Below are 13,363 nucleotides of genomic sequence, written 5' to 3'. Positions count from 1 at the left end.
GATATGAATTTGAGTGGTAGTAGAGATATTATAATTTAAGTTCTTATAAAAAAATATTCAAATTCTGTTGACAAGAGCAGAGTCACTTTCCATATCTGACTTATATTCAAATATGTATTCAGAAATCTGAAACTCTGCTTGAAACGTAAGCAAAATACAAATAAAAGAAAAATCCTAATCTCAAAAGACTCCATTTTTAAGGCTGGCGAATTAGAAGATCGATATCAGCACCAACTTCCACAATCTTAGCTTCCTTAGATGCCTTTGCTGATTTGGCAATGCTCTCCACCTCAAAATCTATCGCTATCTTCTTCACGAGCCCTTCAAGCATCTGTCATCATTACACAAACAACATACACCCATTTAAAACAGTTATGTAACCAACAAGTATAGAACTCTAGTGGTTTGAGAACTAACCAGCGAGCCTATTGCTACCAAACTCCGGAACTTGGAATCAACATCTGCAGCTTCCTCTTCTGCAATCTGTTTAAATTATCATTTTTTTAGCACAACGAAAGAAAACTCCGGAAACTTTTTGGTACATTGGTTCTCTCAGATTAGACCTACCTGCAATGCTGCTGAAAGGACTTGAGATTGGCCTTCTTCATCTTTCTTCTCTATTAGTAGCACTGCATAACTGCAAAAAAAAAACATAGACGATGGTGTTGATGTTATGTGTCAACAGTGAGTAATATAGATTCTAGAGCAAACTTAGTATAAGAGAGTATCTTACTTGAGAAGTAACGTCGAATACGCCAACTGCAGATTCTTATTTGGTGATGAATAACAGTTTGAGAAGGCATCAAGAATCTGCATCCAATAGACAGCACATATCCAACGATGAGTACCCGAGAAACCACTTCTTCAAATTAACATAATAAACACACAAAAACACGAATCTATAGGCGCTACAGTTAAGTAAAATTATAAACTTCGTTTCTAAGCATTCACAAACGCAGCTCAAACACGGATATTAGACATAGAAACCAAAAGCTGGTTCATGGAGGTCATCAGATTCACAAATTATGATATAAACCCATAGAAACGAAACAGTACTTACTTGACTATGATGCTTCTGTAGCCAGTAATGAAATGAAGGATTCTTGAATAGATTAACAAGGACACGAACAGTTGTTAGAAGATTTGCAGGAAGAGCCGAATCTTCTGTGACTTTCTTTATAACATCCAGAAGCAGATCTGATTAAAATTTATTCACAGAAAGATACAAGTTAAATAAAGAAAGTCGCCTGATACTTTTATTAAATACAGAGGGAAACCGTAACTTCACGTGAGATAATTACCATTGTTGTTTTCCACATGCTTAATAAGTAGGCTTGCTCCATGAGGATGCAAAACGAGCATCCTGACTAAATCAGTAGCTGTACAAAAACCATAAGCATAAGAGCTAGAAACCAACAATTGTCACAAAATAGAGTGGCTAGCAAAAAGTTAAAATGATTTACGGCCATGGAAACCAAGAATACTGTTCATAAAAACCAAAACATATCTCATTTTTGGTTGTTGTATAAGCATATCAGAGAATCAACTGACTTTTAGCTATATGGTTACTATGGAAAGCTAAACATGTAGTAAACGGTTTTTTTGACTAATTGATTGAAAAGAGAAGATTTACCCGGAAACATCATCGCAGGTGGCCATGCTTGTATCACTTTCAAAAGCAAAGCGATATCGATGTCAGCAAAACTGGTAGCGTGGTAATGTGATGTGTCCTTGAGTATATTCACGATTGCGCCCACTCTGGATACTTCCGCTTCTGTCATGGACTTGTCAGTATGTACCTTCAAAAAAGGGGAATTTTTTTTCAAAACACACAAATTACCAACACTAGTATAAGTCAAATAATCACTGAATCGTTCTTGGAGTAACGGTGCTCGTGTGCCAGAAGTTACTATTGAGAGCTTACTGGGTCAGATCGTAGAGTATTGTTAAACTCTGTCATCTTTTTCAAGATCCCGTCATATTGAGCAACATCAAAAACTAGCACTCCTCTCTGGAGAAAACAAAGGAAGAAACAAATGATCAGGAGCTAGAAACAACAAACAGGAATAAAGAAAGAAGAAAACTAGCGTACTTTAGGAATGTGCTTGTATAAAGGTTTTGCTGGTGTTGCTGCAACAGAAAAGGGTCAAAGTTCGTCAAACCTCAAAAAGGAAGAATATTATTTAAAAAAAAACGAAATCCTTTATTAGAAAAAATAACTCAGTCTCACGATGTATTCATACCAGCTGAATGAGATGCTTGCCCAGGAACATAAGCATTTGCTGTTACGCAAAGAAGGCAGACCATAAAAAATTACAGTGAAACCTGAAGACAAAATCCCAAACAAATTTTTTTTAAAAAAATTAGAAATATTACCGCCCGTGAAGGGATCACGAAAAGATGGATTAAAATTGAAGTCTTTCTGCCCAGAGTTCTGTAATATAAAATCAACAATCTGCTGACGGTATGCGACGGGAAGATTCTCTTTCAGAAGCCACTTGTCAGCTGCATCATAAGGATTGTCTGCAAGACAAGAAACCATTTGGGTATAAATAAATTGAGGCACTTGCTTGTAGATGCAGTAAGGAATTAAGACAAGGTCAACACAATTCAGGTACCTGTTCGATTGTAAGGAAGCTTCCGGATAGGTTCCCCATCACCAATGTCAACATCGAAAACTAGAAGAAAAATAAAATAAAATAAAACGTGCTAAGAGTTTTGGTCATTTTGATATTAAATGAATCTAAAGCTTCCATAACAAAGTTTAAAATCTAACCAAAATCATACTGAGCTCCATCGAGGATAGGACGGTCACCCACACCATCTGGGCCATCAACAACCTCACCGATCTGAAAAAAGTTGATAACAAAGCAGTATTCAAGTCTAGAGCAAAAATGGCATGCAGTGAATAAACAAAAAAGCCAGAAAAGAAAAAGATATAATGTTGACTTACTTTGTCCCATCTCTGTTCGTTCATGTTCCATGCATAAGCAACACCATTGTCTCCCTCCCTTACGACTTTTGTCTGGCCATCGCTGGTACCTGATAGAATACATCAAATAGTGGAAGATGTTACAAGACTGACCTAGCCAGACAATATCAGCTACAGCTTTCGACCGGATGATTAAGAGTATACAAAATTTGGATAACAAGTGGCACCTGGTAACGTCAGAGCATCAAGCCCCGGCAGCTCGTCAAGTTTCATTCCCCCAACTTTTTTCCTGAGGTTAAAACATAAAAGACACAACATTATTATACTGCCAGGAAAAGAAATACTCTATGGACACAGAACTTTAAATATCAGATTACCTGCTTAATTTGTACTGAGAAAGTTGGGAATCATAAGCATCAATCTCCATTTGATCCGCAATCATACCATCACGTACTGTCCAGACGCGAGCCACACCATCTGAACATGCAGTAACAATGTCTCCGCTCTCCAAGAACTTGGCATCCCAGACGCAGCCCGGGTGTTCCAAACTCTGAACGCATACTCCATCTGTACCAAACAAAAGCAACAAGATATAACATATTAATCTATAAGAAACATGATTTCAGATAAAGGAAAACCATCATTACCTTTCCATATCTTGGCATGGCGATCTTCACTCCCACTAACAATAAAGCCAGATGCATGTGCGTCAACTGAGTAAACGATGGAGGTGTGTCCAACCATCTCCAAAAGAACTTCGCCACTTAGGGCCCACAACCTGATGGAACTGTTTTGATAAACAAGAGATTCTGGTTAAGAACATACGGATGAGGTCATCGATGAGCATGATTAACTGGACAAATAGAATGGAATAAGGCAAGAGGTTGTCGGAAGCAAAGAACTGACCCATCATGTGATGCTGAAAGAAATCCTAAATCAGGCATCACGGCTAACCCTCTAACCGTATCTGCAAAACCCAAAAGTAATTATGTCAGAGATTACTTTCTCCGGTGAAAAGAAAATCCCTGAAAATAGGTTAGTGCGATAAGAACAAACGTATCATAGTGTCTTAGCACTTCGCAAGACAAGATATCTTACTGCATCTTCTCACAGTGAAAAAGAAACTAGAAAGAAACGAAGGCACAGGTAAATTCACCTGCATGCCCTGTAAAAGTTCGTAGATTTGTTTTCCCCTTCCATAGTTTGAGAGTTGTGTCACTTGACCCTGAAATGAGCTCCCCAGACGGCAGCTTCAAGACTGCCTGTACAGGCGACTGGTGCGCCTCCCAAGATTCAGCAAGCTGGCCGTTTCTCCATCGCTTCAGAGTTCTTCAGAGCAACAAAAGAAGAAAAAAAAATCAAATGAGAACTTATGTCACACTACACAAACAGTAGAGAGTAACCCAAAATTTGATGAATCTCTCTATACCCATGTATTACTAAAGCTAACAAGCTACATCACGAGAATAACACATACAGTTAACACCCTTATAACTAGTGCCAAGAATCATATATAATATCAAACAGCAAAAGAAAACCACAAGCTAATATACACTCATTGGATTTCAAGCAAGAAACTTAAAATGGGAGGACATACTGGTCAACTGAAGATGAAACAATGTCGTCATCATCAAGAGTAACACCAGTGACTTGCATCTTATGACCTTTCAATGACTGAACAACCTCTCCATTGACCAGGTTCCAAACCATAACACAAGTATCCATGCTCCCAGAGACGAGCCTGCCTTCAGGGTACTCCTCGTTCGGCGACATCCACGCAAGAGGCCCAACGAAGCTTGTATGACCCAAGAGAATCTTAGAAGCTGAATACTTTCGCTTATCATCAGAAGCAAGTGACCATACCCTTATCGTTCTGTCTCTTGATGAGGTAGCTATGTTCTCGTCAGTGCAAACACATATTCCACGGACCTGATAAATCAGATTAAATCAGGTCAATTACAATACACAACAGTGACACTAATTTATCAAATCGGCACATGAAATTGGAGCTAAACCCTAACGAGAAATCACATTCAAGTGGATGATCTTAGAAGGAAGGTGGAATCACGGAGCTGAACACTTGTCGGAGAAGAACCGATCACGAAAGAGAGAGAGAGAGAGAGAGATCTTACATCGTCGTCGTGGCCACGAAGCTCGCATCTGAGCTTGTATTCGTTGAAATCGATATCCATCATGACTGAGAAGGAGTAGCAGATAGAGAGATACTAAACGACTCAAAAGTGACTTGCGAGAGGAGGAAGAAGAAGAAGAGAGATCTTATTAATCTCTTGTAATATTTGTTCCCCTCAAACCGAACTAAACCGAATCCAGAATTTTTTTTGCTTCGGTTTCATATCCGGTTTAGCTATTTTTAGTATATATTTAGTTATTTACTAATTAGTCTCACTAAATATGGAAGTTATCATATGAACCATTTAGGATTTCTCAGCTTCTCAAGCTTTTTCTATTAAATTCTATACTTTTTTTGTTGATTAATATACATTATGTTTTATCTCAGGTTTGTTTAGATCGTTCATGTAACTGCAGGTGAAGTATATTGTTGTGCAAAGAAATCTTATGATGCTGTTGTAACCATATGAACTCGGATGATGATTATGATAACGTCAAGAACATAGCAAAGGAAGGTATTTAGATTATGTTAAGGTCTCACAATAAGGAAAAGAAAGTCACCCCGATTGATCCAAAGGGCTCTTGCTGCACTGCCCTGGCCAAAGCCGACGTCCAGTGTCTATGCAAGCAGAAAACCAAAACCGATCCCTTTCTCAGTGGGATCAACTTAATTAAACCTTGCTTCTAAACTCCCGGAGAAGTGTGGTTTATAAGGCAACTTGCTAAGACAGGTTCTCTTTTGGAAGGTCTCGCTTTGTGTTTTGATTTTCTTCATGAGTCCATTGTTCTCGTTGTAGTTTGTGTGTTGCTGTTGTTATTCTGTGTTGGCTTGACGTTGTTTCAGTTGTTGTCGTCTTAACTTGTATTGTATTGGTGTTGCTTGATTTCTTCAAAATAATAAAACCATAAAAAAAATATAAGTGAATGATTGCAGAAAGCAAACATGTAGTGAACAAGTTCACTTCAATTCAAAAACATGTTACAGACACGATGCGAGCAATGAATAAAAAAACAGAGATTCCATAGAAGCTGTGACCATGAATCTCCTTCCCTGGTTCCGTAGAAGCTTGTAAGGATCATGCACCAAGTGACCAAGACCAAACTTAGTTGCATCATTCTATGTTTTCACCATAACGCCATGCAACTGCTCACCATAAAACCCATTGGCTAACTTAGCAGAAAGTTTAAGCATTGTAGTGAGATTGAACCCATCAATCCGGACCAAACCCCATCCTCCCCTTTCCTTTGCATCTCATCAAACATCTCAATGGCTTCACTCTCAAATCTCGTTCAGAATTTGCCTTGTTGAAAATTTCAAGCGCTTCCTTCAAATCGTTGAACTTTATCACAGCGTTCCATGAGTAAACGTTTCTTTCAAGTTTCAGGCATTTGTCGAACATATTCCGAGCTTCCCGCACTAAGCCGTTTTTGAGTAGAGATTAACCAGTTGGTTCGATGAGACTGTTGTCAAGGTTAAACCAGCTCCATTAAAGCTTCATGTCAAGCCTCGGACAAATTCTAGGAATAAATTATTTGGGCTCTATAATTGGCTTATAAATCCAAGACCGTTAATAAATTATTGTAATAATATTTTATTTTTGTACCACTTGTGTTTTTTTCCTGATTTTCAAAATATATCATTATTATTTTACACCTTTTGCTATTTTTTCTATGGTCGCAGTTTGAACTTTGGACTATGATATTGGGTTATACTTTGCTTAGTTTGATTGATATACCTATGCATATACATATTTACACAAACATATATAATTTTACATATCTTCGTTTTCAATAAAACACTAAATGGAACTTATTGAATCAACTATTTGAAAAAAATAAAGCTTTGAATAAATCCAAGAAAATCTGAGATTTGAATAAATCTTTTTACAAGTTTTACGGGTTTTTGGAGAAATTGCAGAGTTTTTAGAAAAAAAAATTTAATTTTTTTTATTTTTTTTATTTTTTAAATTACTATAATTTGATATTTTATAGTTTTCTAAAATATATATGATATATAAAATTAAATTTTAATTTCAAAGAATTTTTTATTATATTTTCATTTCACAAGGTTTGTTTTTTAAAAAAAAAAATGTAAAGTAATCTTTTTAGGTTTCAAATATATATCATATTAGTAAATTATATTTCGATCATTGTTTTTTTACTATAAAATATCATCCTAACTCCAATAAACCCATTTTTCAATAAGGTAGAATTTAGGAGGACTTTTACAAATAACTAATTCAATAAGATTAGATTTCAAATTTGTAAATGCTAGATACAATTAAGGCGGGATTTAAAAAAAAAAAAATCCTTCTGAATCCTTGATCCAGTAAAACCCTCTAAAACCTTATGAAATATCTTAATCTTACATATCCTTCAATAAACTGTGCATTTAGCAAAATCGTATGTATATCTCATATCATATGTTCACATGAAGCATATTTGGGTAAGCAGAACTACAATAGTCCTGAAACTTATCGGCTGCCACTTGAATCGGTTACAGTTTACAAACAATATACATGGATCACCAACTTATAAATTATCTGTAGCCACTTAGAATACAATCATTTGCTCAAAATGATGAGCGTCTAGCAAACATGAATACACATGATTAACTGATTGGTATCATCTCGAATCTCACCAAAACAGTATCTGTAATAACCTTACATATGTTTTCTACAATATATTAAAAAATAACACAACTATCTTTAACTGGTCCACGAATCTACCCGTATCTAGTTTAGGACCTTTCCACGTACTTCACTTTGCAAATGCTTGCTAATGTAACGATAATGTTGATTTGGACAAAAGGAACTTCGCATATACATATTTACTTTTAAATAAAAAAATAGTTCATATGTAAATAAACGTCCTCGTTGCCTTTAGATTTTCATATATATATTTATATGTAAAATCAATATCGATGAAGACAAAAAAATATATAACTTTTTTCCTTAATCTATCGCTTTTGACTCGAAAAACGTTGCCTTGTCTACTTAGAGTACCTGCAATGGAGGTTTATCACAAGTCCTTAATACTTAATCCTAGGTTAATATGAATATAATAATATTATAAAACCTAAATTAGCTAAGGATTGGTCTTTAATTAAAGATTACAAGGACTCGGTCCTTAAAGACGTGGCATCGTCTGATTGGATCGGTGGATTGGATCGGTGGAATAATGTGTTTCGTTTTGGAAAAAAACTTCTTATTCTCGACTCAGTACGAAAAAAGTCCTCTCGATGAAATGGCGTATATATGAACAATTGAAAAATGATAACTAGAAATATTTAGAACAAATTTAGTGATAAAGATTAATAATTATTGTATTTTTATATTTAATCGTGCAATAAATAAAAAATTTAATTTCACATGTTTTAAAATTTAATATTTTTATTTTTAATAATTTTAAATTGGAAAACACCATTAGACATACAATTTTGATTAAAGTCTTTAACTATTCAAACAAAAAAAAATAAAAATAATTTAATAATGTTAAGGACTCCGGTGATGATAACACTGTTGGAAATACTCTTACAGCGTGATGATTTCGTCCCTCTTTATTCTACCAAAATCACTGTATCAATGTATTTTCTCATCATGATCTTAGAATATGCTGAGCTCGGTATATACATGATCAATTATGCACGTTAAATATATGATGGGAGACTGGTAGTTTCCTAAGTATACAAAGGGATATTGTTCTTTTTTCTTTTTTTGCTAAAGCATTCAAAAATCACGGCAAGACTAAAGAATTCGAGAGGTCGTTGGCTTAAAGGGGATTGTTGATTTCTTAAAAAGACTGAATAAACAAAAAACATTTTTTATTTAAACTTAAACTTATCATTATTCATTTTCTACTTCCCCAAAAAGGATATCATTTGGAACTGACAATGCAGAGAAGGAAAACTAAAGAATTCGAGAACGAACAAAACAAATGACAAAACACATAATAGCAACCAATTCAAAATGAAGCTGCGTTTGTAAGAAAGTGTTATCCGCCAAAATGTAACTAATTACATATGTAAGTAGTATACTGTCGGACTAACTATATATATTACATTTTACGCAGCCACTAAAATCATTTATATTGTGTCGTAAAAGAAAACTAATCACGTAAACAACAAACATCAAAACAACTTATGAAGAAACTATTATCAAGAAACAGAACAAACACGGTGGAAAACAGTCTTAGACTATTGATTTCAGTTGGAAGTCAATATATACCACAAAGAGTACCTTTTATGAATTCGTGGTATGTTAAAGTGATTGTTTGTAACATTTGTTTTGTTTTTTTTTCCAAAGTTTAAGCAAAAACAAAAAAAAACATTTGTTTTGTTTTTCGATTTATGTCGTCGCCCAACGAGTCGTCTATATGTTGTTATTGATTGCCGATGTCGACGTGACACCTTTGGCTTTATTAAACGTCAACAATTTCTCCTTTTATTCGCATTTTAGGTCGAAATATATGCTAGATAAAAGTATGTAATTTACGAGTATATAATTTCTTGAAATGTCAACTACCATAATGAAACAAATTAGTTGCAAATTGTAATATATTGTTATGATCCTTTGTTAATAACTTAATATTGCAGGATGTTTGCTCTCGGCTAGTTACATAATACCATGATACTTTTATGAATTATATTATTGCTGGTTTTCAGGGCATCTAAGCTGTCAGAAACTTCTATTCACGTATAGAGACAGCTAGCTGGGGAATCCATATAATATAGTATATAGTTCATATCTTTCAATCCGATACGATTAAATATGTATTACTGGCTGTTTTTCCTTCTCTATATTCGGTAAGCATATACTTTTCTGATATGGTTAATATACATGATTTGTATTCCTTTATCTAACAATTATATTTCGCTGTCTCGTTTTCCTAAGAGATATTTGGCAAAAAAATAAAGAAATCCTAAGCGATATGAACGTAATAAATATACATAATTTTCAAATAAAAAAGAAGCAAAGAGATTTAAAAGCACTACTTGGTGGACTTTTTTACAGCTTAGAAAATTATGTGGACTCTGCGCACGAGGCTTGAAAACCATGCCTATACAAGAAGTCTACACTCAACTGATCGGTAACTCATACTCCCTCTGTATCACTATAAGTGAATTTTAAAATTTTTTCACAAGGATTAAGAAAACACAAAATTTTATGTGGTTTATATTGTTTGTATAAAAATAGCATTAAACAATACTATCTCAACTAATTAAAAAAATATACACTATTTTGTAATTGGCTAGAGATTTCAAATGACAATTAATTGTATCTAGATTAGTGTGAACTTCAGTTATTCTGAAACAAAATAAAAATCATAAAACCCCATTTATATTGGTACGGAGAGAGTATTAACATAAATCTAAATGAGATCGTGAGTACTACTGCTTCGCTCCTTTTTCGCAGCTCGTTATAATCTCTTCTTTCATATATATACATATATATATGTGTGTAGATAGTGATTGTTTTATGTTGGACATGTAATAATATCTTCCCTAAGTATGTGATTATTTGTTGATAATTTATAGTCTCGTTTTATAAACAAATAGATATTGTCTTACTGAGTCATGGTCCCATTCAAGTGCATATATATGTCTATACTACTATCGGGTATCAACTTTCAAGTCAACGAATTTCGAATAAGGACGTTATTTTTTACATCATGCATTAAATGGTAGATAAGAGATATCAGATATGATGTCTATGTGATGCAATAATTGAAAAATATTATCTCCACCTCTTCGCCTTTTAAGATGCTTTTGGAAATGTGTACTTTTGTTAACGAGCACAAATATAGTTACTTGACAGTTCAAATACTCCCTCTGTTTTTTAAAGATCTATGTTTTAGGAATTTTTTTTGTTTCAAAAAGATGTATTTTTCATATTTTCAATGTAATTTTTGTCAACTAATTATGAATAATTATGAATCTCAAAAACATTAATTGCATTTCTTTAAATTTTATTGGTTTAGAAATATAGGAAATATAAAATAACAACAAACTATGCACTAATAAGTAAATTTTAATATGTTTTATTAAAAAGTGTGAAAATCTCAAAACATGTATTATTTAAAAACAGAGGGAGTAATAAACATTTCTGATTTCACGTAAATTCACCTTGGAAATGAGAAAGTGGAAGTCAAATCATATCGGATGAGAGTCCAAATGGCCGAGCTGCGTAAAGTTATGGTCACGTGTGATGGTGCCATTACTGCTAAAACTTGGCCCATTTCACCATTTGCGGCTTCAATTATTGGTCCCTTTTCTAACTTTGATGTGTTGAGGTAATATTGACAAAACACACATAAACTAAAATAAGGTACTGCATAATATTGAAAGCGTACATTGTTTTTTTTTCATTAGATAAAAGATGTATGTTCATATATTGCTATATAAAGATGTTTCCCACAGATACATATTTCTTTATTTAAAGACAGCTGTACATACTATAAGCATCGCAATGGGAAACTTCGATTACATAAGAAAAGTAGTAGTTGTTTTGACCAAAAAAAACAAAAAAGTAGTAGTTGTAAACCCTTTGCACAGAAAAAAGTAAACCCTTTGGCAAAAAGAAGTAATAGTAGTAATGTGGATACGAGAAAGCTTCCGACTAAATATATTACTCCCTCTGTCCCATTTTATGTGATGTTTTAGGTTATTTTACATAGATTAAGAAAACACATATTCTTATGTAGTTTATCTTGGTAACATAAAAATACATTAAATAAAACTAGTTTAACCAATAATAAAAAGTACAGTATTTTATAATTGGTCATAAAATTTAAATCATATTAAATTCTACCTAGATTAGTGAGAACATCACTTAAAATGGGACAAAATAAAAATCCTAAAACATCATTTAAAGTGGGACGGAGGGAGTATCGAAAGTTAAAAACCAGATGTTATCCTATGTAATATAACTGGCCTCTTAAGTCTTTAGATGCATTTATTTTATTTTCCCCCATCTTCTTTAACAAAATATCTCGACAGTCAATAAAAATTAATATTACCATGAGTAATGTATGTGTGTGATATATCTTACACCTAAACTCATAAGAATTAAGAATTTGTTATTTTTGGCGGAGCTGCTGGACCATACTTTTAGTACCATGGAAAGGCTATAGTCGATTTCAATATGGCAATAAAAAATCTCAACGGCCTTAACCACAACCAAAACGCTCCTGGAAATCTAGAAACAGATTAAACGGGTGTCTCACAGTCACAGCTCAAGAAGATGACATAGATTTTTATTGTTGTAATTTGACTAAAAAGAGTCTACAAGTACAAGCAAGGTGTTTTGAAAATTTATAGTCTTCATAATAGCGATTGCTATCGTAAGCCAACGACTTCTCGACTGATGGTTTCTTGCAAGTATATCCATAAATATCATATATGAATAATAACACAAAAAATATTGCAGGAATCTTTTTTTGGTATTGTTGTTAGAGTGATTAATTTAGCACTGATCATCTTGAAGAATCCAGACATGTGGTTTTGGACTGTTGTGTGTGTTGACCCTGCTTCTCTAATGAACATTATTATTTTTTTCTTTAAGGAACATTAGTTTATATATAGTAATTAATATTCGATAATGAACATAATTTTAACAATCAATAATAATAATAAACACATAAATTTTATCAAAATACTAAAAATAATTCGTTAGATTAATTCTATTAATTTCAGTTGTGAAAAGTCATTAATTAATCAACTTACTTTAGTTGGAATCCCAAATTACGCATAAATATTTTGTTAGGTTGATTGTTTTCTGGGTTCATACGTGAAAATCATGCACACGTACGTGAATAGTCATAGAAAGCTACAAAAGGATATTCGAACAAAGAGAACAAAACTAAGGTCAAGTTCTTCTAACACCTTCAATCATTGATTTGAAAATTGTAATTTAGCAAAAGATATGCGTTACACTTTTATCTTTGTTTTAGATAAAAAGTTATTTACATGAGTATATGTGTTTCCTTTCGCCCTCATAAATTAAAGTGGAAGTACTCTCATAAGGGCTCATTGTTGGATAAGCTCTGTCTCAACCTCAAAGCAAGGTACGCCGTACGCAGAATAACACAACGATTTTATATTAAGGAAAAAATAGGAAACTAATACAGATTTCTTGGCTGGAGATTGACTATGTCCAGTGCCACCGATCCGAATCTGTAAACTGTGTAAACTGCGGCTATTGGTGTATTTTATCTTACCTTATATCGTATTAATATATTAGCTGTCCGCTGGGCGCTGGTTGTTTTTCGTTTATTTATTTAGTCCAGTAGGTCACAGAAGAT

At 33.6% G+C, this 13,363-nt stretch overlaps 1 protein-coding gene across 1 annotated transcript; it reads right to left on the bottom strand.

The window, feature by feature from the left end:
• Positions 1–4: 4 nt before the first annotated feature.
• LOC130495126 (uncharacterized) lies at positions 5–5,204 on the bottom strand. The gene is made up of 21 exons (XM_056986258.1): positions 5,065–5,204; positions 4,530–4,861; positions 4,089–4,261; positions 3,839–3,899; positions 3,580–3,719; positions 3,310–3,499; positions 3,160–3,221; positions 2,954–3,042; positions 2,777–2,849; positions 2,619–2,678; positions 2,377–2,523; positions 2,244–2,282; positions 2,093–2,130; positions 1,925–2,011; positions 1,634–1,799; positions 1,302–1,379; positions 1,061–1,197; positions 734–810; positions 568–637; positions 418–483; positions 5–331 (listed from the first exon to the last, which is right to left on the bottom strand). Exons 1-21 carry the CDS (start codon positions 5,125–5,127, stop codon positions 197–199), a joined length of 2,283 nt encoding a protein of 760 aa, XP_056842238.1. The 5' UTR covers positions 5,128–5,204; the 3' UTR covers positions 5–196.
• Positions 5,205–13,363: the final 8,159 nt, after the last annotated feature.

Source organism: Raphanus sativus, chromosome 5, assembly GCF_000801105.2.
Source record: "Raphanus sativus cultivar WK10039 chromosome 5, ASM80110v3, whole genome shotgun sequence".
Lineage (NCBI taxonomy): Eukaryota > Viridiplantae > Streptophyta > Magnoliopsida > Brassicales > Brassicaceae > Raphanus > Raphanus sativus.
Note: the sequence above shows the minus strand (reverse complement) of the source record. Positions and strands in the feature narration are given on the sequence as shown.

Excerpts from the sequence above, each read along its gene's own strand:
- LOC130495126 (XM_056986258.1), bottom strand. The coding sequence starts at position 5,127 with ATGATGGATATCGATTTCAACGAATACAAGCTCAGATGCGAGCTTCGT. Across the intron at positions 2,283-2,376 it reads TCGTGATCCCTTCACGGGCG|CAAATGCTTATGTTCCTGGG; the intron begins GTAATATTTCTA and ends TTTGCGTAACAG. Across the intron at positions 811-1,060 it reads TACAGAAGCATCATAGTCAA|ATTCTTGATGCCTTCTCAAA; the intron begins GTAAGTACTGTT and ends TATTGGATGCAG.